The sequence below is a fragment of the Calonectris borealis genome, chromosome 2 (assembly GCF_964195595.1).
Source record: "Calonectris borealis chromosome 2, bCalBor7.hap1.2, whole genome shotgun sequence".
Classification (NCBI taxonomy): Eukaryota; Metazoa; Chordata; class Aves; order Procellariiformes; family Procellariidae; genus Calonectris; species Calonectris borealis.
Window position 1 is genome coordinate 53841474 of NC_134313.1, and position 21238 is coordinate 53862711.

The following is a 21238-nucleotide window of genomic DNA, read 5'->3' on the forward strand; positions in this document are numbered from 1 at the left end:
AAGATATTGTGTAATATAGAATAATCAAAAATATTTTTAATGTATTTATTTTAAAGGAGCTAATGCAAATTCTTCAGTCTAGAAATATATACTACTACTTCAGCTTATATATATATATACACACACTCTACTACTTTGGCATGTGCGTATATATACACACACACTACTACTACTACTACTAAGGCTTTGGGGGAGACCTTATTGTGGCTTTTCAATACTTAAAGGGGGCTTATAAGAAAGACGGAGAGAGACTTTTTACCAGGGCCTGTTGTGACAGGACAAGGGGCAACAGTTTTAAACGGAAAGAGGGTAGGTTTACATCAGGTGTAAGGAAGAAATTTTTTATGACAAGGGTGATGAGACACTGGAAGAGGTTGCCTGGAGAAGTTGTGGTTATCCTATCCCTGGAAGCGTTCAGGTTGGATGGGGCTTTGAACAATCTGATCGAGTGAAAGATGTCCCTGCCCATCGCAGGGGGGTTGGACCAGATGGTCTTTAAAGGTCCCTTCCAACCCAAACCATTCTGTGATTCTAGTATAAAGTATTTAGTATTTAGTATTAGTATTTAGTATAAACTTCCGATGCCACACAGGGTCTTGTGGTAGATGCTATGGGGGACAGGAAATAGTTCCTCTCTCCATGGCAGAGCACTGGAGTCACAGTTAGTGACTAATACATATTGTATTAGTACCTGTAGATCCATTTGAGACTGACGTTCTGTGTAATGTCCTTATTTACATATTAGTGGAGTTAACATCAGAAAAGGTGCTTGTTGCATAGCACAGCAGAACTTGGATTAATGGAAGAAATTTTGCATATTAGATATTGGGGGTGATGGAAGGCAGATACCGAGATTTGCATGTGATTGGTTTTTGTGAATTGTTACTAATGGCATGGAGGAGGAGTGGCTGAAAAGGTCAGTTTCCTTTACAATGTATACAGCCTTTGCATATCTGAAAAATTTGAAGTTGTAAATATTTTAGGGGCCCAGAAATCAATAAAGGTTGAAAACCCTATTGATCTAAGTCGAATGATGTTTCATTTCTTACGGCAGTTCGGATTACAACTTTACAAGAAGAAGTAAAAAACGTTAAAAACAATCTTGAAAGAGTGGAAGCAGAAAGAAAACAAGCACAGGATATGCTTAATCATTCAGAAAAGGTATGGTAAAATGATGTTGAGGCTAATGTTCTTTGTCTGCTTTTGACTATATTTTCAAATAGTATTTATTGATGTTGCTGGGTCCTGTGTTCTTGCTCTTAATCAGTCTTGGGTTAAAATGATTAACTAAATAGTGCTAATTTACAGTCTGATCAGGATGGTAAGTCTTACAAGTCCTCAGGTAGTTCTTGCTTGTAGCTTTGGTTATAAAATTCATGTTTGTCGTTCACTATCACTGATTCAGAGATCCAACCCTTCTGCCAGTAGCGAGTAATTTTTGTTCTGCTTCCCTAACTATTGCCGCAGAGACTTGCATCCTGAAAATCTAGGAACTGAACTTTTTAAAAACCTGAAATTTAAATTTCTGCTTTTACTGGATTTTTATTTGCCTGGATCAGTGCCAGACCTTTTGATCAACTTTGGAGCTGAACTGTTTCAATTTTTTCCTCCCTCCCTTCCTTCTGTCCTTCCATCCATCCACCCTTCCTTCCTTAAGAATGGTAGCAGCATATTCCCCTAACATCTCTGATCCCCGCCCCAAGATGGAGAAACAAGTAAAATAAAGAAGAGTAAAAGGAAATCCTGCACCCTTTTTCCGGATAGGCTACATAGTTAGCTCTACGTTTTGAGGTCAGGTAAAGACTTGCTGTGCTGTGTGGTCTATCCAAATAAACCAGAGAGATATCACTACCTATGAGGGAGGGTGCCGTTCTCATTTGGTGTTATGTGAAGCAGTGATCCAAAGGCAAGTCTCTCTCTCAAAGCTCATCTCCAGTGCTTGTTTCATGAGTTACTGTTAATGGCTGGCAATCCTAACAATGAATAACAGAATTGCATCCAGGTAACAATAATTCAAATTCCTCTGTGCTCTAGTGTTGTCGGTGGCTTAGTTGTATGTTTCCAATTTAGGTGACTACTAATTATTCAGACTGAGAGGTTTCCATTATCTTGTGAATTTATAGACTACTGAAAAAAGTTAATCACATTTTCTCCAGAGCACTGAGTAAAATTTTTGTTTGTTACGATTTTTTATTAAGCATGGAAAATAACATTGATAATTTCTTCGTAACAAGTTAACACTAAAAAAGGGAAGAAAGGAAATTCCCTCAGATATTACAGAAATATTATAAAAATCTGGTAACTTTTTTTTCTTATCTTTAGGAAAAGAATAATTTAGAGATAGATTTGAACTACAAACTCAAATCATTACAAGACCGGTTAGAACAGGAAGTAAATGAACACAAAGTGACTAAAGCTCGGTTAACTGACAAACATCAGTCAATAGAGGAGGCAAGATCAGTTGCAATGTGTGGTAAGTGTTTCTTGCAAGTTACAGGTGAATACATAATAAAAGGTATTTTGATTATGATATCTTAAAACACATCGTCTTATAATGTAGTACTCTTACACAAGTGTTTCATCCCTTGTATAAAGAAAATTCATATCAAAGCCTCAAAATATACATAATGAAAACTACACATTTTAAATTATTTTCTCTAACATGGTACTTGTATCATAAAAATTGCATTGTTTCTTAATGTTTTGAGTATCTTACTGCATTTGCAATTCAAAGCCTTCCTTGGCTTCTAAAATGCTGTTGAATTTTGAAATCCTGGCTAATGCTAAACACAGTTGAAGGAATGCATTATCAAGACAGATGTCTTGGAGCATTCATTCCTGTGTAACTGCATTAAAAGTATCGGTGTTGTATTAGGCTTGTCTGAAGTGGTGAAGTTTCTTTTATAGATACATATCCATGAATCAAAGATGTGTCTTGATATCTTAATTGAATCCATTAGGTTTTCTTTGTGAAGGTCATTGGTATCTGCACGTGTAGTTTGTAACTTTGCAGAAAGCTAACACAAATGGTAGCATTTCTTTTCTTTCCTCTACTATCCATTCATGGAAATGAAACTTTGCCTTTATTTCATAATGATTACTTCAAGAATCTGCATTTTTTATTTCTTTCACTATTTATCTTTCAGTTGTCATGATAATATTCCAATGCTTTCAATGCGAATTGGAATTATATTTCTTCTTTAGTGTTTCTTGTAATAATGCCAGGAAGTTTTTACTCAGTAATCAGTCCATCTAAGAGCAGGAGAGCTTAAATAGCTGAACAAAAGGGTCTGAAAAATATTGGGATATATTTAAGACTGTGTTTGCAAAAGCATTCTTGCAGATGCTACATATTCATTTTTGTTGGTTTTTTTTCCTTAATCTTGTTTAGAAATGGAAAAAAAAGTAAAGGAAGAAAGGGCAGCCAGAGAAAAGGCAGAAAATCGAATAGTTCAAGCTGAAAAACAGTGTTCCATGTTGGACTTTGACCTTAAGCAATCTCAGCAGAAACTGGAACACCTTCTTGAGCAAAAGGAAAGACTGGAAGATGAAGTAAGTAAAGTGCTCATCACTAACAATTTTCTATGTAAATAAGAAATTGAGAAGTAGAAAATTAAATTCACTTACACTGAGCTCCTTGTATAATACACCTCTCAATAGAACTGAAGACAGCTGTTGGCTTAAATAGTGTTAGGTAATTTCTGCTTGTTTCTTAGCTCTTGGATATTTGAACCCTTACTTTAATATAATGCAAATTTTTGTGTTTCCTTTTCTTTTTTTTAAAGGAAAAACTTGCTTGTGAATTTGACTGTGTAGTTGATTGGTTTGGATGGTTTGCAGTTCTAAATTTGCATTCTCCAGAAAATCATTTGTTCAAGGAAATGCAATTAGAATATTGAGTGTGAAAACTAGGTACTAAGAATAATAGTTTCATCCTTACTTTTTCATTACAGGACACTGGAAATGAAGGTTATAACACCTTTTTTAGGGGTCACGACTTGTGTAAATTAGTTTTTATATAGTTGGTAGGCTGCAGTTTTTTCTAGGGTGAGAAGTTTTTAAGATCTGAAATCCACAGAGGGGTTTGCAGGACCTTTTAGCAGACAATTTGGGTTTGTTCCATTGTTGCATTTAAGATAAGATAAAACACATTTGGGACTTTGAAATAAGCTAAGTATGGGGAAGCTTTATCGTCATCGGACGTCATATCAGTACGTTCTGTAAGGGCAGCAGCTTTCTATAAGATTACTGCACTGAAGTGTTTGGAGATTTAGAAATATTTTTATGTGTTGTACAATGTGTGGCATCTAGCAATGGTGTTTGACATAAAATAATCCATATATGAAACCCTTTCAACCACATGCAATTGGTTATTCAGCAAACGCTCCTAAATTGAAATATTTCTCATTTAGGTAAAGAATCTAACACTTCAGCTAGAACAAGAGACGAATAAGCGAATAATGGCACAGAATGAATTAAAGGCGCAGGCTTTTGAAGCAGATAACTTGAAGGGTTCTGAGAAGCAGCTGAAACAGGAAATCAATACGTTGTTGGAAGCAAAGAGATTACTGGAATTCGAGTTGGCTCAACTTGCTAAGTAAGTAAAAATCTGAAGTAAAATGGAAAAAGTTGCTTAATTATACATGTACTGTTTTGCCTGTTCCTATTAGTGAAAAAAGTTCTCTGGTGCATAGCCATTTTTTCCTTAACTAAAAGAATATTTTTAGCTGCATGTTACGAGCTGCATGTACGTAACCTTCGGTGTTAGAATATTTTTGTTACGAGCTATGATGCAGAACAATTCTTAGCTTATCATTCTATGTCAAGGCATATATATGCGCCACTGTTATTTGAATGACTTCTTTATGGATTGACTGTGATACTACTTATTAAATCGTGTGGGACTTCTACTTTTACTACATGGGATTCAATAGCTTTTTTTCCCCTTTAACTACCTGATTCTTTTTCTTAACATTTCTTAAGCTGACTGAAGACATTTTTCATTCATGAGGCTTCTATCATATCTTCCTTCAGCTGAGTTAACATTTCTCCATTTAGAGTACTTCTTATCTTCTAAATTACGTACTGAAAAGATCATCAGCATAGAATAAGGAATGTAATTAAATCAGAATTTTAGGATACAGCAAACTGTTGGTCTTTGTGAAATAATATGTGTGCAAATGTAAGATCTTCGTAGGATGCTGTTCTGGTTAGAAATAGTCTGTCTTTGTCATTTGTTAGTAGCTGGCTTTTTACATGTTTTCCTTTTTTGTTCCTTCAAAGACAGTACAGAGGAAATGAAGGTCAAATGCGTGAGCTTCAGGATCAGCTTGAAGCTGAGCAGTATTTTTCGGTAAGACTTGCAAAGAATTGCGAGTGCTACATTTTGACATGAAACCTTTGAACGGTGAATAGTTTGACATATTAAAATTTTTAAAATGTAAATAACAACCTGGCATAAATCAGCAATTCACAAAATCCTGCTTGAAATACAAACAATGAACAAAAAATTAGAGAACGTTAGATAGTCTGTCTAACATGTTGCTGTAGTTGTTTGTCAAATCTTATTTATTACATTGAGTAACTCTTACCTGAATTATTCATCAGAGTAGTTTCTATCTTGAGGTTGGAAAAGAGATATTTTTCTGACGTAGTTGCAGACTTTGTAGAGAGTTCAAAATCTCCATACTTACTGGAATATATTCCATGCTATTGATCTACTATAAGTATATTTAAGAACCATAGATCCGGTAGCATTCTGCATGTGTTCCTCATCCTTCTAAAGAGATACCTTCTCTGCACCTGAGTCCCTGAAGAGCCTTATTTGGTACTCCAGGTAGCCAAAATGTGTATATCATAGATTTAGTTTGATCTGTTTAATTTCTGTGAAAAGAAACAATAGCATGAGATGCTCTGTAGTGCCTGAACTTCAAATCCATTTGTGAATATGGACAGTTGCACTTCACTTTGGGAAGCACTTTTTAAATTCAGTTCTTCCTTGGAGGGGCAATAAAAATTTTTGTGTTTACTAAGCTGCATACGGTTGTAATTTCATTATGTGTTACAGATTTTTGTGCATTTCTCCATAACGTACTGCTCATAAGATGATGCAGTGTGTTGTGTTTCATTCTCAGTTTTCTCTTTTTTTCACTAGCATGTAGTTTAAATGAGACGTTCGTAATTCAGTCTGAATATTTAGAAAAAGTACTTTACTGTAGAAGATCAAATTTTAACTTTCAAAATTACTGGTGGTGTTAATAACAGTATAGTAATTAAGAACAGAAGTCATTCACGTAAATCAGATCTCTGTTGAATCAGTTATTAAAACAAAGTCAGTCTGTACACAAAAAACTTACAGTCTAAGAGAAAAGATACATGGATACAAACAGAATACAGCAGATGGAAGCATAGGACAGTATTAGGCTTGTTTGACTAACATTTTGAGACAGTGATGCTACAAGAGGACGCAGTTTTGTCCTGTTGTCTCCAAGAGACCTGCTCAACTGTGTCCTAGTGCCTTCCTTCGCTTTTGTCAGCAGGTGCGTTTGTACAACTATGTAGGAAACCAGACTAGAAAATTGAAAACTAACCTGGTGACATCAGTTCCCTACACAAGGGAAACTGGAAAAGAGCATCTCGGATGGGCAGGAAGGAGGAAATTCCATTAAAGACAGTACTGGCATGTGTTGGGGTTTGACAGACTCAAACCAACCAGTAGCAAAATAATGAAGAATTTCACTATGGAATTTGAATAATGATTCTTTTTTTATGCTTTCTTTTACAGACACTTTACAAAACTCGGGTTAAGGAACTGAAAGAGGAAATTGATGAAAAGAATAAACAAACTCAAAGAAAAATGCAGGAATTGCAAAACGAAAAGTATGCCCATTGTGTTTCTCAAATAGACTTAAGTTTTTCCATATAGTATGGTCTCACTCATGAAGATTTTGAATCAGATTTAAAATGTTTAATTCCTTCAGAAAGAGACAAGTCTCAAAAGTGTTCCATAACACCTTGTAAGATGGAAAATACATAGGATGCTACCTATGCTGACTCAAAGCTAAATACAGTTATTCATATTTGCTTTGGATTCTATTTGTAATGTCTGGAAGGAGAATGATGACTTCTGAGAATTTAGGAAGATGCAAAATTTTGAAAAAACATTAAATTTGTGGTAATCATCTTGCTTGTGTAACAATTATTTTTATTTGATTATATTATCCTGATAACTACTTGGTATATTTCTATAGCCAATAAAATAATTTGAAAAAAGATAATGAAAATACTTTGAATTCTAAGTCTAGTATACTTCTGATTACAGCAAAACCAGTTAATCCAACAACCATGAATTGTGATGTACTATTTTCTAAGGTAGCAAATAAGGAAAGAAGATTTTTAAGCTTGTTTTTCCAATTTATTGATTTATTTAATATATATTTATTCTGAAGAAGGAGACTGTAGCCTTATGCATGAAGCAGAGCTTCTCTCTTCTAAAGTCTGGGTCTCTTGTTCTACTTGAGCATCAGCACTGCAAAACAATCTAAAGGGAGGAGGTTATGTACAGTGTTCATGATGCATTTCAGTGGGCTAAGAAAGGGAGAAAGAAAAGATGTTGGGCTGATAAATATTATGTAGACGAAAAATACCTGTTTATGCAAAGCTTATTATCCAACTTAAAAAGAAGAAAGGGAGGAGGGGGAGGGGAAGGAAGGAGAGACTTCCTTTAGTCCTCTTGTGGTTTTTTTTTTTCTTTTTCTCTCTTCTTACTTATTTTTATAGATACCTTTTATTCTATTCCCTCACTGTTCTCCACAATCTTGTGTTCATCATAAACATTTTCCACCTGTATACAACTATGGGAATTGTGGCAAACTCAGAATATACTTCAGGAGTTACCTTTTTACAGTAGAGGCCCATTTCTACTACAGATGTGTCAAATCAGTGGACTCTCCATAGCAATACGTATTTCACTGCATAAATCTCTTTTTATTTTGCAGTGCAGGAAGGGCATCTGTCATGAGCCCATACTGCAGTAATGTATTGCCACTTCTATCTCAGCATGCTGTGGGCTGTGTCACATGTTGCTGGGTACATCTGAATCGTGGGTTCTAGACTGGCCACGGGTTTATGTGGGTTTCTTTGCAGGCAAATATATAGGAGCTCTGCCTGTACTCCAAGCAAGAGCGAGAAAGTTTGACTTGTATGCTGAACTGATTAGAAGTTGTGTATACATTAATGAGATACTGCACCTAAGTTACTGCCCCCTGCTTCTCAAGCTGCAGATAGAATCTGCAAGCCTTTCTGCAAAAGGTTGCATAGGCATAGAACCACTGTATGTTTTCAGAAACTTTATGCAATTTTCCTTATTGTTCGAACAGTCTGGAGCACACATCTTCATGAGCAGTAATCTTATGTGCAAAAGTAGCTAATACTGATAGGGTTAAATATCTTTTAACGGACCACACTGTACATGCAATTTAATTTTATTTTTTATTCCTCAAAGATAGGAGAATTTGACACCTGGTTTCCTAAGGATTGGTGTTTCATGGATGATTGAAATTTTAATTGAATAAGCTTGCTGCCATAAGCTGGTGTGGACCATCAAAAGATACAAGTGTACAGAGTGTGGTTTTGTAAATCTTGTTTTTCTTAAGCAACTAAGATAATTACAATTTGCTGAATGGTATATTTGGGTTTGTTAGTCCTCCTGAAAATTTGGAATGTTTTGCATAGGAGAACAAAATCTTAACGTCCTTTTTACAGAGAAACACTTACTACCCAGTTGGATTTAGCTGAAACCAAAGCTGAGTCGGAACGGTTGGCACGAGCACTCCTTGAAGAACAGTATTTTGAACTAAGTCAGGAAAGCAAAAAAGCAGCATCAAGACACAGGCAAGAAATGACTGATAAGGACAGCATCATAAGAAGGGTAAATTATTCCACTGTAATTAATACCTATATATCCTCCAGCTGGAAACAGAAATTTATCTTTTTTGTTGTTGTCATAAGTGATAATTATTTAAGTATCTGAGTTTTGGGCTCAGTTGGAACCTTAAACATTTAAATCCCATTATGTGAACTCCCAAAGAAACGTAGACTTGATAAATCTGAGGTGAAGCCAGATTGAAAATCCAGCAAATGTCTATAATTCCGTTATTACGCCTTCTGTAATTACTTCTTGTCATTGCCCAATGTATTTTTAAAATCTTGTAGATTTGTGGAGCTGTGTATTAGAGACTCTTATTGCAAAATTACTTAGTCTTTTAAAAAGAAAAACACTTGCAAGTCTTGAGTTTCTTCCCACTGATAAACTATTTAAAAAAAAAAACAACCCAAACTTTATAGCCTAACTCTTGAGTATTAGTATCAGGTTGATAAATGTCTTAACTGAGGAGTTTCAAATAGCAAGCCATATACAGCATAGTTATTTTATAATTATTGTTTTTTTCCCATTTAGCATCAGCTATGCAATTTTGTTAAGAATCCTGGGGATGTAAAACTTCAGTAAAACTCTAGGCGTAACTGAACTTGGATCAATTGGTCAAAGCTTTCTGTTAGTGCTACCATGGATGTTACATCTCTCTGTAAAGATAGCAGAAGTAGCGTTTGTTACATGTGATAAGCTTGAAATCTCCAGAACGCCACCATTTCTTAAGAAGCATTTAGAAGACTGACTCTCCATGGCATCGAAGGAATACCTTCTTGCCAATATGTTTGTTGGTTTCCAATATTCTGATAATTTTGTCAGACAGCTCGATACACAATCATTTCTATGGGCTTCAAACAAAACCTTTTTTCAGGAATGCAATTATGTCTGGGTTTTAATGTGTATTTGTTAAGTGGTTAGCAAAGTGATCCTGACTCTGTCTTCTGGCAGCTAACATATTCAAAGTGTAATGGTTTTCCTTTCAATTTTTTTTTTTTTTTGCAAACCTATGTACATGCTTACCTATGTATGCTTTGACTTAGACCAAATTTAGTTTTATTTTTATACTGATTTATACCTGTTTTTCATTATATATGACAGTTATTTAGCAGCAGATGCCATGAATCTATTCTAGCCTTGAATGCTGGAGTTGTATCATCTATCAGCTGCTTTTCTCTCTGGATTCAGGGGATCAGGCCTCTAGATACTACTTCTTCCAAAGTACCACAAATTAATTGAAAATTGCCACATTCAATAACTGACCATCTAATTTTGCTTAAGTTGAGTTTTTAATTATATACTACAGTCTTGTCAGTTCTGCAAAGATCATTAAAAAAAAAAAAAGAATTCTTTCTGGGACAGGTGTATTTTGAGCCTTCTGGTAAATCAAAGACACATTAGAAGAAAAGTATCATTTTTCAAAAAATTCAGGTTTGAAAGGTAAGCAGTTTGTTTTTTTTTTTCCATATAATCTGAGGAAGGTGTTCTAAGTAAATGGCTGTTACAGATTTAAGGGTATTTAAAATAATAGTGTTATAAATATTTTTAGAATTTATGGCAAGTTCTTTATTTTAAAATGTGTTTGTTTTCGTTTAGCTGGAAGAAACTAATAACACATTAACCAAAGATGTTGATTTAATAACAAAGGAAAATTCAGAGATCAGTGAAAAAATTAAGAAACAGGAGGAAGGTATGTCATGTTTGGAGTTTTAATTCATTTGTTATGAAACAGAATTAAATTTGAAGCATATGTGGCAAAATGGAAGTGGGAGAAGACATTGCTGTTTATCTTCCCTATTATTTTGGGCTTGATGAAAAATAATGTAAGTCATTGTTTTCATCTTGAAAATATACCTACCATCTAAATTGCCACTCTTTCTACTGTATTGCTTCCATTTCCATGAACTGCCTTTGTTGTTGAAAACGATTAAAACCTCAGCTGTAGGAGGTAGGAAAAAGTGAGTTTCTGCTCACAGTCCCTCCTCACTTTTTAAAACAAGTTAGCACTAAGTTCCTGCAGACATAGTCAGGAATGCCTGTCCAGTACAGCTCATCCAAATGTTGTCTGTCTTAACCCCCTTCTGCCAGCCATGCCCTTGTGCGCATGAAAGCTATTAAGGAAAAGTATTTTACTCATTTCATACTGCACACAATGTATGTATTAAAGTTTTTGTTTCTATCTCCAGTATTTACAGTAAAGCAGTTATCGGCATTTCAACTTCCTTAAGGTCTTTCTTAGATTCAGAATCTAAGTTGTGATCTCATACATATCAGTGGATTGGCATTCTATTTACATGCATTCTGACTATACGGGAAGTTACTTTATTCAGTTTACTCCCATGGTTTTGCATTTGAGCAAGCATTATAAAATCGGAATGCGTGCTTGAGTATCTGTTGACTATGAGAGTAAAGGCCTTATCGGTTGTGTTGCCAGTATTGTTGCAAACATTATGTAGGCAGGAAGGCATACAAAAATGTTTTCCCTTAGTTCTGCATTTCCGTAATAGCAGGGATTGGGTGAGCAAGCAGTTTTCAGTATTTTTTAGTGTATGGAGTTTGTTACTTTTAAGTACTTGAAAATTATTCTTTAACTGTTTGTAGTTTTGGTGGAGAAATCCTTATCAATGAAATGCATACTTCTAGAAACTTGGAACAAATCAGCAGACTGGAGGTGCGATAGATCGGTAGAATTGAGTAACTGATGTGTGAGAGGGGTGGGGGGAACGTTAATAGAATCATTCCTTTTTTAAAGAAAGCCTTTTTCCCCATGTTCTCTTTATGCCTGATTTGAGAATCTGTACTGAATGTGAGTCCAGTCATATCAGTCTTATTCCGTGTGGGTACTGACTTAATTTTTGGTAGTACAAACACGAAGGAAGTGGGGCAACAAACTTAGTCATCACCAGGAAACAAAAACACGTATGTTGGCTTTAGTATTTCATCTTGGTGCCTTTCTGATATATCTTTCTGGTAATTTTCTGTCATTACAGTAGCATTAAACTGGTAACCTTTATCGTTGCAAACTGTATTTTGCACATTAAGTGACACAACAGGAAAATGGGGGGGGGGAAGATGCAATTCTAGAAGTGATTAAGCTTAGAAATATTTACCTTGTCCTAAAATATCTCAAATTTGAGTATTATTTTAACAGAATACAAAGTGAAAAAAGAGGAGGAAATCAATAATATTAGAATGCATTATGAGAAGAGCATTAACACTGAAAGAACTCTGAAGACACAGGTATAACTTTTTATGCAATTTAATAACAATAATTACTTTGCATATCACATACATTTTCAGTTTGTTTTTTGTGCAAGTAACTCTTAGTTCCTTTGAGATTAAGTTTATATTAACCATGCTGTGTAATATGCACTGTTGATATTTACAGTTGAAAGAGTAAGTTTTGATGCTGTGTACTCTTCAGTATTGCTTCTATTGTGAGTAAGGGCCATTTATGTTGATGAAGATTTTTTTTGATCGAATCTTATGACTTAGAGGAACTTACAAGTTTTATATGAAACATGCTTGCATATATAATTTTCCTTACTGGTTTTCCTTTTTTCTTAACAGGCTGTCAACAAACTGGCTGAGATAATGAATCGGAAAGATTTTAAAATAGACAGGAAGAAAGCTAACATGCAAGATTTGAGGAAGAAAGAGAAGGAAAACCGAAAGCTCCAATTAGAGCTTAATCAGGAAAAAGAGAAATTCAATCAGATGGTAGTGAAATACCAAAAGGAGGTCAATGAAATGCAAGCGGTAAAATAATCTTAATTTTTTTGTCACATTGTGGAATTCTCTCTGCAAGAAAAACGTGTAGCTCCTAGTTGACTTGAAAAAACAACGAGTTCCGTTTCAGATGTTCTAGGCTATGGAATTTTAGTAAGGCAGAGAACTTGACAAGTGTGCAGCTGTGCTTGTTCTCATTCATTTCCTCTCCCTAAATTCTTAACTGTGGAAGTTATTGATACATTATGAAGACTAAAAAACTGAATACTGTGTAGCATACTACTTATGCAGTTTATTTCACTGGTAGATGGTCTCCTTTTCAAAACAAATGGTAATTTAATAGATTAATCAGGCTGTTTTGTACTTGAATGCATTGCTGGATCTTTGATATTTAACTTTTTTCCAAGGCTGAACGAACACTTCTACTATAATAATCTATGCTAATGCTATCAAAAGTATCTAGAGATATTTAAAAAAATAGTTGTGAGTTTTATTTTCAGAATACTTTGCTGCCATATTTTTGGTATCACAGTAACTATGCATGTGTATATAAATACAGCAACTAGCAGAAGAATCTACGTACAGGAATGAGCTCCAGATGCAGCTGGATAGTAAAGAAAGTGACATAGAACAACTACGAAGGAAAATTTTGGACCTCCAGCAAGGAATGGATTCTACCAGTGTTGCTAGTCTCCAGCCAGATGAAACAGATGGAAATCTTTCAGGTAAGAGAAAAGCATATTTGAACTACTTGATTTTGTGCATACACATAGTTTTGGAAGGTACTGTTTCAAACAAGTTACTACCTTTTAAAATCTTCTGGCTGTCTCTTTCTATATCACATCTCCACGTCTTTGTTGTTGTTTTTATTTTGTAGCTTAGCTGCTTATATTTGTCTTCATTTCTTCTCACATCACTCCTCCCACTGTATGGTTTGGCATTAGCATAATTTTTATCCGCTTTCGTGGAAAGAGTATCTTTACATCTGCTGCTCTTTGAATATGGTGAATACACTGTGCAGTGTCCAGTGAATAGAATACAGGACCAGCACTTCCACATCATCATGATTGTATTTTATATCTTGAATGCAAAATTGCCTTTATCTTGTCTGTTGTTACTCACAGTCATGTAGCACCTTTGTGACAAGTGACAATAATTGCCAATGTGAAAAATAATTGTAGGAATTTCCATAATGCATTTATGGTTATATGGTACTCTGATTTAGCAGATTAAAATAAGAACAAATAATACAGTGTAGTCAGTCATTCCCACATAGTGTCAGTCCCAGGCTCTATATTTTGACACCCACTGTTACACTGGTTAGTGATTCCCCCCTCCCCCTCCACAATGTTTGAAAAGTGTAATCAGTTAGTACTTTCATGTGATCCACTTCTGTATCTCTAGATACAGGAAGAAACATTTAGTGGTAATAAGCTGTGCTTAGCAATTTCCATGAGTTGGAGCTAGGTTTATTTTTTTGTATAGTTAAGTAATTTTTATAATTCATCATGAAATTCTTAATAAATGCTTTCTTACATGCTTGTCTTACAGATTTACAGTCTGAATTTTATTGTAGAAAAATATATTCAAAACATACGAAAATAGAATACTCTCTTGGGTATTTTAAGACCTCAGTGGATGAGTAATCAGATAAAAGTAAACAGAATCATTTTAGGTGTCTCTTTTCCTGTTAATGCACTTCATGCTGCTCAGATTGCCACATTCTAGAGTTTTTCCAGGGGTCTTAGAGTGATTGAGATTGCAGGTATGTTACGAGACTTACTATATTTTTTTATGTAGTTATTCCTTTTTGTGTCTATTTTTGTGTCCTGTCTTCCCCTCGTATATTTTTAGATTTTCATTTTTAGTTAGTATGTAAATGAATTCTGTTCTAGAATAGATTTTCATTCAGATAATGATACAGTCTTTTCTTCACAACTTCCATTCTGTCCAAGAAGCCTTCTGCACTCTGAAGGTTGATCTCTAAAACCCTCAGGCAATTGCTATCTTGTAAAGTAAATGTCTGTTTTATGTCTTTTGGAAACATCTTCTGGGCCAAACTCCCATTGAAACTCAGTATTGGGAATTCTTAGAGCTATTGGATTTGTGAAGGAACATTTTTTTTCTTAGCTGTCACCTGCTAGGAACTCCCTCTGGTATTTCTGAACTGTCAGTATTTCTCAGAAGTTTTTCTCTTAGATACTAATTCGTAGTGTATTCCATTTAACTGGGGTAAAAAGGAAATCAGAGGGGTTTTACTTATTAAAGTGTTTTTTTCTCCCCTCAAATTACTATTTGGAATCAAGCCTTATGTTTGATAGTGTCTCCTAAATTAAGAACACTAGTTTGTAATTTTTTATTGAAAATTTCTGAAGTCCTGTAAATTGAGAGCTTTATTTTTTCTGCAAGAAAACAGACTAGATTTATTCTGCATAAAAGGTAGTTTTGAACTTCCTCACTGTCCTTCTCAGCCACTTTCAGCATAATGGCTGTTGTGTATTAGACTGAAAACACCCAATGCCTCCATCTGGGCATAGGCACCTTCCCTGTTTTCTTCTTAAGGGCAATAGTATGTCAATATGACCCTGTTGTCTCTTAGATCTTGGAAAGACTGTAGGAGTAAGCTCTTTCTTTTTCTGCCTCATTAAGGTACTTTATTTTCAATTTTACCTCTGGAGACGTGTGTAGTCAGGTTTCTGGCTGTATGACCTGGGGCAGAAATTTCGGTATGTGCAAGATCTTTTCAAGTCAGCTGTAACTTTTCCATTGTTAATTAGAACATCACAATTGCTGGAAGTTCTTGTGGTCTTCCCCTTTGTCTTCTGTACTCATGACCCTTCTAACTATTTCTTTTTTACTAGCCTTTCATTTCTCTTCTTTTTTGCCCTTTTCTCTACACATGCCTCTGATTTTTACGGCAGTTGTGCTGCTGGTGTTACTGTGTCATACAGGTAGGACCTCTAATACATACTATTAGGACTTCTCTAGATTTAGATCATGTCCCTACATGCTGTTTTTGTTTTTGAGTGAGGCTCTGAGTTGATCAGGATGTGAATAAGAAGCAATTTAGGTAATTAAAAGAGATTAAGTGACATTAGCATAGTCAGATTTCACACATTTGTCAAAGAGGCAAGTTAGAGGGCAGAGGAGTGCGAGTGCACTAGCATTATAAAGAGAAAAAAACCACCCAGTCTTCAAAGTAGAAATACCTCATGCCACAGAAAGAGGAAATAATCCAGTGCATAGTTATTTTTCTGTAAACCAAGTAATTAGTCTTCAAAACAGAAGGTGACATACTACAGCAGTTCATTTCCTACAATTTAGTTGTATGAAGTTGTTTGTCTTCAGCTATGTGCTAAGTTCCCAGCACTTCTATAGCCCAAACATAGACATTCCTCCAGAGCACCTTGAATAGCATCTTGTTTAAGAGGTGGATCTGATGAGTAGTCAATAGGATTCTCTAGCTGATGCATCTATCCTTAAGGCAAAGACATTCCTTAAAAATATTTAAGGCAAATAAACAGTAGAATTACTAAATAAGTAATTATAGTATGATTTATTCAGTTTCCTGTCACAGTAAAAACATCACCAGGGAAAAACGAAAACACAAAATAATGTAAGCGTGTATAAAAGAATGATTCCATGGTCTCAATTCTGGCAATGGGCAGTCTCTGGTTTAACTGAGAAAAAAATGGGTATGAAATGGTGTGATAGTAATGTTGGTGGAATTCCAGAGAGACCCCTGGCTCTCAGGCATTTTCTGCTGTCCTCCTGCATGGCAGAGAGGTTCAGGCTATGGGGTAGTGTCTTGTCTAATGAGGGAGCTTAGGTTACCAGCCACCAGAGAGGTGGTGGTAACTTAGAGGAAGAGCATCTTGTAAAATTTTGGGGTCAGAAGGCTTTGCACTCTTTGAATAAACTCAAGGTAATACTAAAATGAATTCCTAATACTCAGAAAAATGTAAGGAAAAATTTTCTGTATTTGAAGGTAGATACGGAGAAATCACAAGGTAACACACCTTACAACTGCATCTTACTTGAAGGTGGTTTCTGTCTGCTGTTGAACTAAATACCCCCTCAAATTCTGGTAGCTCCCAGGGCAACTTACACTGCTCCCAAGGTAGGGATTGGCTTGTTTAGATAATCCAGGCTATTCTCAGGCTTCTGCTTCACCAGATGGGAAAGATCATGACTTGGAGGAAGATTTTCCTTGTATTCAGTTCTAGGCATTTTTTGTAACTCTCACTCCTGATTATTGATTCAGATAGCAGCTCGTGTCTGGGTGTCTCCAACGTTCATAGAGTCCTTGCTGAAACAGCTGAAATATTTGCTTTTTAATGATGCCTTTGGAATGCCTCTTCCTCCTGGCTGGACTTAGGAAGTCTTAATACTTACATGATTGTAAACAGAATTCTCCTGTGTCAAGACAAACATAATCAGGAACTTAAGAGGTTTTTTCCTAATTGTTATAGGGCACTTAACCTGTTGTGAATTAAATCTTTTCATCTGATTGGCAAGATAATTTAAGCAATTGAGCTGTCCTACAGGTTTAACTGCAGCACATAATATTTTACAGCGTATGTTATAAATCATGTTTTACACAAAGATAGGGTGGAATAATAAACGTGGACCATTTAAAGCACCATTTTTTTTTTTTAATATGGGACACAGATAGGACTTTCTGAAATACCTGCAAGTAACTGTCACCTGAATAAACCTCAAAGCAAGATCCAGCCAGCAATCCTTGGTGAGATCCACAGGAAATTATAGTAAGACAGTCTGAGGAAGGAAAGAATCAAATGGGAAGGGTGGACTGGAAAGAATTAGCAAGGTAGTGTCTCCAGGTTTTTGGTTACTGTGGAAGAGTCTGAGGAGTAGGAATTCTTGAACATTGGAAGGAGATGCTCTACTGCTCATGAAGGCGCCTGTATTAATTAGCTCCAAAACAACAAAAAGTGTCATAAATCAGTACAGTCATGGTTGTCCTGTGTGTTTTTATTGAAGACTTACTGTTAGAATTCATGTTTATCATACTGAATCACAACGAATCCTGGCAATATCAATACTAACCATGAAGATGTTTAGAATTCAAATACACATTTTAATATATATTCAGATATAATTATAAGATCTGTAGCCTTCATGGAATTCTTTCTTCATGTTCTATTCAGGTCCAGCTAGCCATCAGATATTTTTGAGGCCTATCTTGGATTTTCTGGATTGGAAATATGAAGTATGAGTTCTGGGATTCTTTCCAAAATACAGGGAAGTTGTCAGGCAATAGTTTTGCGCCTATTTTTAAAGACAGGAATGGAAGATTCTTTTTCGTAGTCTAGATAGCCCATATTTTCTTAATTACTTAATCAGAACACTCATAAATATTATTCTGCTGGATCAAATATTTGTGAAATGGCCAGATAAGCATTTGCAGTTGTGCTAGCTAACTCTGTCAAGGGAAATTAAAATGCACTATAAATATTACTTGAGACAAACCTTTGTGGCAAGGTTGGAATGAAAGGGCTCATCAACCCTTTCAAGAGTACATTTGATTCCAGACGAATGTTACGTTTGTTGAAAAGGAGTATGTTCAGAAACTGTTATTTTCAACTGCAAGACATTACTCACAGCTCAGAAATCATCTCTCATGCAAATAGAATTTGCTCACTAAAATAGATTTGTAGTAGACAGAAAAGAATGTCAACCGATTCATTTGTAATAGCTCATCCACTTTCTACTTTCTTTGAAGTTTCTTTCAGAACGTGCTGAAATACAAGTGAACTTAGAAAAACTCCTACTCACACTGCCCCTATAAGCAGCATAGTACCTGGTGCATCTTTTAAAATTTATCTTTATTGGATCTTTCCAGATTTTTATATGCCACAATTTCCACAGATGCGTACTTATTTCTTTCAAATCACAGTCATCCATACTATAGTCCTTTTGAATCACAGTCGTCCATACGATGTTCTTTATTAGCAGTTAATCACTTTATCTTGCATTGGAGGACTTGAGTTTTAGGATATTCCTAAAATTTCTAAAAATGGAGGAATCTTCTCTTGATGTAAAAATTAATCAAAGTATTCAAAATAGGGTAAGCATTATCTGTGATGCCTGAAGACATGAAGAAAATAGGTTTCCTTTTCCAAAGTTACTGAATATCAAGAATTGGGGAGGGGGCTGGGGGGAAGGCAACCCCCACCCCCTGCAATTCTTATGCAGATATGAGAGGCAGGGAAATACAAATTTCCTTCATTTTTCTAGGAAGGTTTCTTACTGGAATGAGTTCTGCTAACATGCCTTTCGTCCAATTAGAATTTCAATAGTTCAGTGGTCCCCCAGAATTTTGAAGTTGTTCTGTGTGGAGCAATGTTAGGAAATGATTTTATATTTTTAAGCGTAGTCCACTTCTAAATATTGTATCCTGTAAGGCTAATGCGGGAAGGTTTTTTTTAATGCCTAATTTTAATGCCTTGTAGAAGGCTAGGCTGTCAGTCTCATTGTAATTTTACATAACAAAGTGTATGGACAATATCTTTTATATATTTGGATGTATTTTCAGAGCTTGCTGGGCTACACCTCACAGAGAGTTCTCCCTGAAGGATAAAAGGGACCAGTAGCTCCTTCTTATGTAAATATTTGTGGAGAATGTTTCAGCAAATTTTAACTTAATATTTTTGAAATTTTCAGTGCTACCAGTTAAGTTTATTGTGAAGAATGCATACATTAGCTATTGGCTATATTTCCATACTCTGACACTTTTTTTACAAATCACATTTTTACGACCATTTAAAAAAAATTACAAAATTTTTCTCAATTGTGAAATAAATTTATAATTATGGAGTGAAATTTTGATTACTTCATTCTTACATTTACAAAATTGTGAGACTTGTTACTGTGTCATTTCAGGTTAATGGAATCATGATATCTTCTCACTGCTACTGCCTGGCTTCATAATTTAAAAAATGTCTATCAAAAACCAGTATCAGTTAGCTGGAGGGGTTTTTTACATCTATAATTCACATTAGGGAGAATGCTAATTTTCTTGTGATGCTTCTTTGTATTATTGTTAAATTATTTCAGTAGTTTTGTGGTAGGAAAATAAGTTATTACACTACTCTGGAAAATTGTCCACTGAAAATCTGAATAAAACGCTTGTCTCTTATTCTTTATATCCAGTTGATTCTTCCTGCATTCCTTATTTATTTATCTCCTATGCTTATCTTCTGTGAGTAATGGGACACCTGTGTAGCTTTGCTTGCTCTTGTGCGCTCTCCTTTTTTTGTTTCCCTTGGAAAATGTGGATCTGGTTTGGTTTACTTGCTGCATCTTCCTGCTGAGTATTTTCATATAGCCCCTCTGAATGTTACATTATGTTTATATTGAAAATGTCTTAATCATTCTCCGTGTAAGCTGTAACACATTTTCAAAGCAAAGTCTGTCGTGCCTGGCTCTTTGCAAACTATTTACATACAGTGTTAGATGTTGGCATCAAGGAAAACAGCTTCACTTTATTTTGCAGTAACTGTATCATCAAGTGTTAGCTTGTGATGAAGCATGAAGTAAATGCTTATATCTTCATTTTATTTAGCTGTGCTTTTTATTCTGCTTTGCTGAATAGGTAATTGCCTATTACTGCATGAAGTACATCTTCCTTTCTAGTAATGGTTTGCTTTTGTGCTATTCTGCTTTATTATTATAAATACGTAATATTATTTAATATGCATTTTTTTTAAACCAGAATCAAGACTTGAAGGTTGGCTTTCAATACCAAACAAAGGAAATATAAAGCGGCATGGCTGGAAGAAACAGGTACAAATGGATTTTTTTCCTTCCTCAACTCCCTTGGAAAGTTTTTTAGGCATACGGTGAATTGGTTTTCATGTTTAGGAAACAAAATAATTAGGGTCATGTAGTGTGTATACATTACTTTATTGAAGAGAAAAAATTTAATAAGAAAATTTAAGTGCAGTATGAAATCTGTTATAATAACATTGTGTAAATTTACAACAGGTGGGTGAGGAAATGCTTTACAGTGGGCATCTTGGAACCATTAAAAATCCCGTTTTTCCTTTGAGTAAGCTTCTTTATAATCCTGTTACTGAAAAATAAGCTTTTCGTGCAACTTGACAGCAGAGAATAGGGAATACCACACATGTTCTGAAGGCCATGGAAGAGTGCATCACACTATAACTTGCCACACATGATTTCCAAGGACATTTCCGTCTCCCTTACATTTAAAATGGTCAGTCTCTCTTGAAAAGAACTGGATTACTCTCAGAAACTGGACCTCTATGCTGGAATTCCCACTATAAACAAAGCAGTATTGTTTTGCCTCTGCAGAGTTTATGATCTGGTTCTTTGAAACTTCTGATGTTCAAACTGGAATGCCTAGAAGCTTAGAACCAGTTTCTGATTATGTTTTCTGCCTTTCCAGTTCCCCTCTTTGAACATCCTTTAGTATAACAAATTGCAAAAGTATGCATGGTCACTAGAATTTTGTAAATTTTGCGAGCAATTTGTATGAAATCATTTCTCTGCATCTTGCTTACTTATATTCAAGGACCAGTATTGGAAATTACTCAG

At 35.2% G+C, this 21238-nt stretch overlaps 1 protein-coding gene across 4 annotated transcripts in view; it reads left to right on the forward strand.

Annotated features, from left to right (window-relative positions):
* ROCK1 (Rho associated coiled-coil containing protein kinase 1) overlaps nt 1–21238 on the forward strand; it is a 93818-nt gene that overhangs the window by 58469 nt on the left and 14111 nt on the right. For all 4 annotated transcript variants that reach the window (XM_075142011.1, XM_075142010.1, XM_075142013.1 and 1 more), the window contains 12 exons: nt 1055–1161; nt 2323–2473; nt 3392–3552; nt 4413–4597; nt 5284–5353; nt 6785–6879; nt 8764–8929; nt 10523–10616; nt 12078–12166; nt 12497–12685; nt 13215–13380; nt 20394–20464. In XM_075142011.1, the coding sequence (XP_074998112.1) occupies nt 1055–1161; nt 2323–2473; nt 3392–3552; nt 4413–4597; nt 5284–5353; nt 6785–6879; nt 8764–8929; nt 10523–10616; nt 12078–12166; nt 12497–12685; nt 13215–13380; nt 20394–20464 (1544 nt within the window). The remainder of the gene's footprint in view (nt 1–1054; nt 1162–2322; nt 2474–3391; nt 3553–4412; nt 4598–5283; nt 5354–6784; nt 6880–8763; nt 8930–10522; nt 10617–12077; nt 12167–12496; nt 12686–13214; nt 13381–20393; nt 20465–21238) is intronic.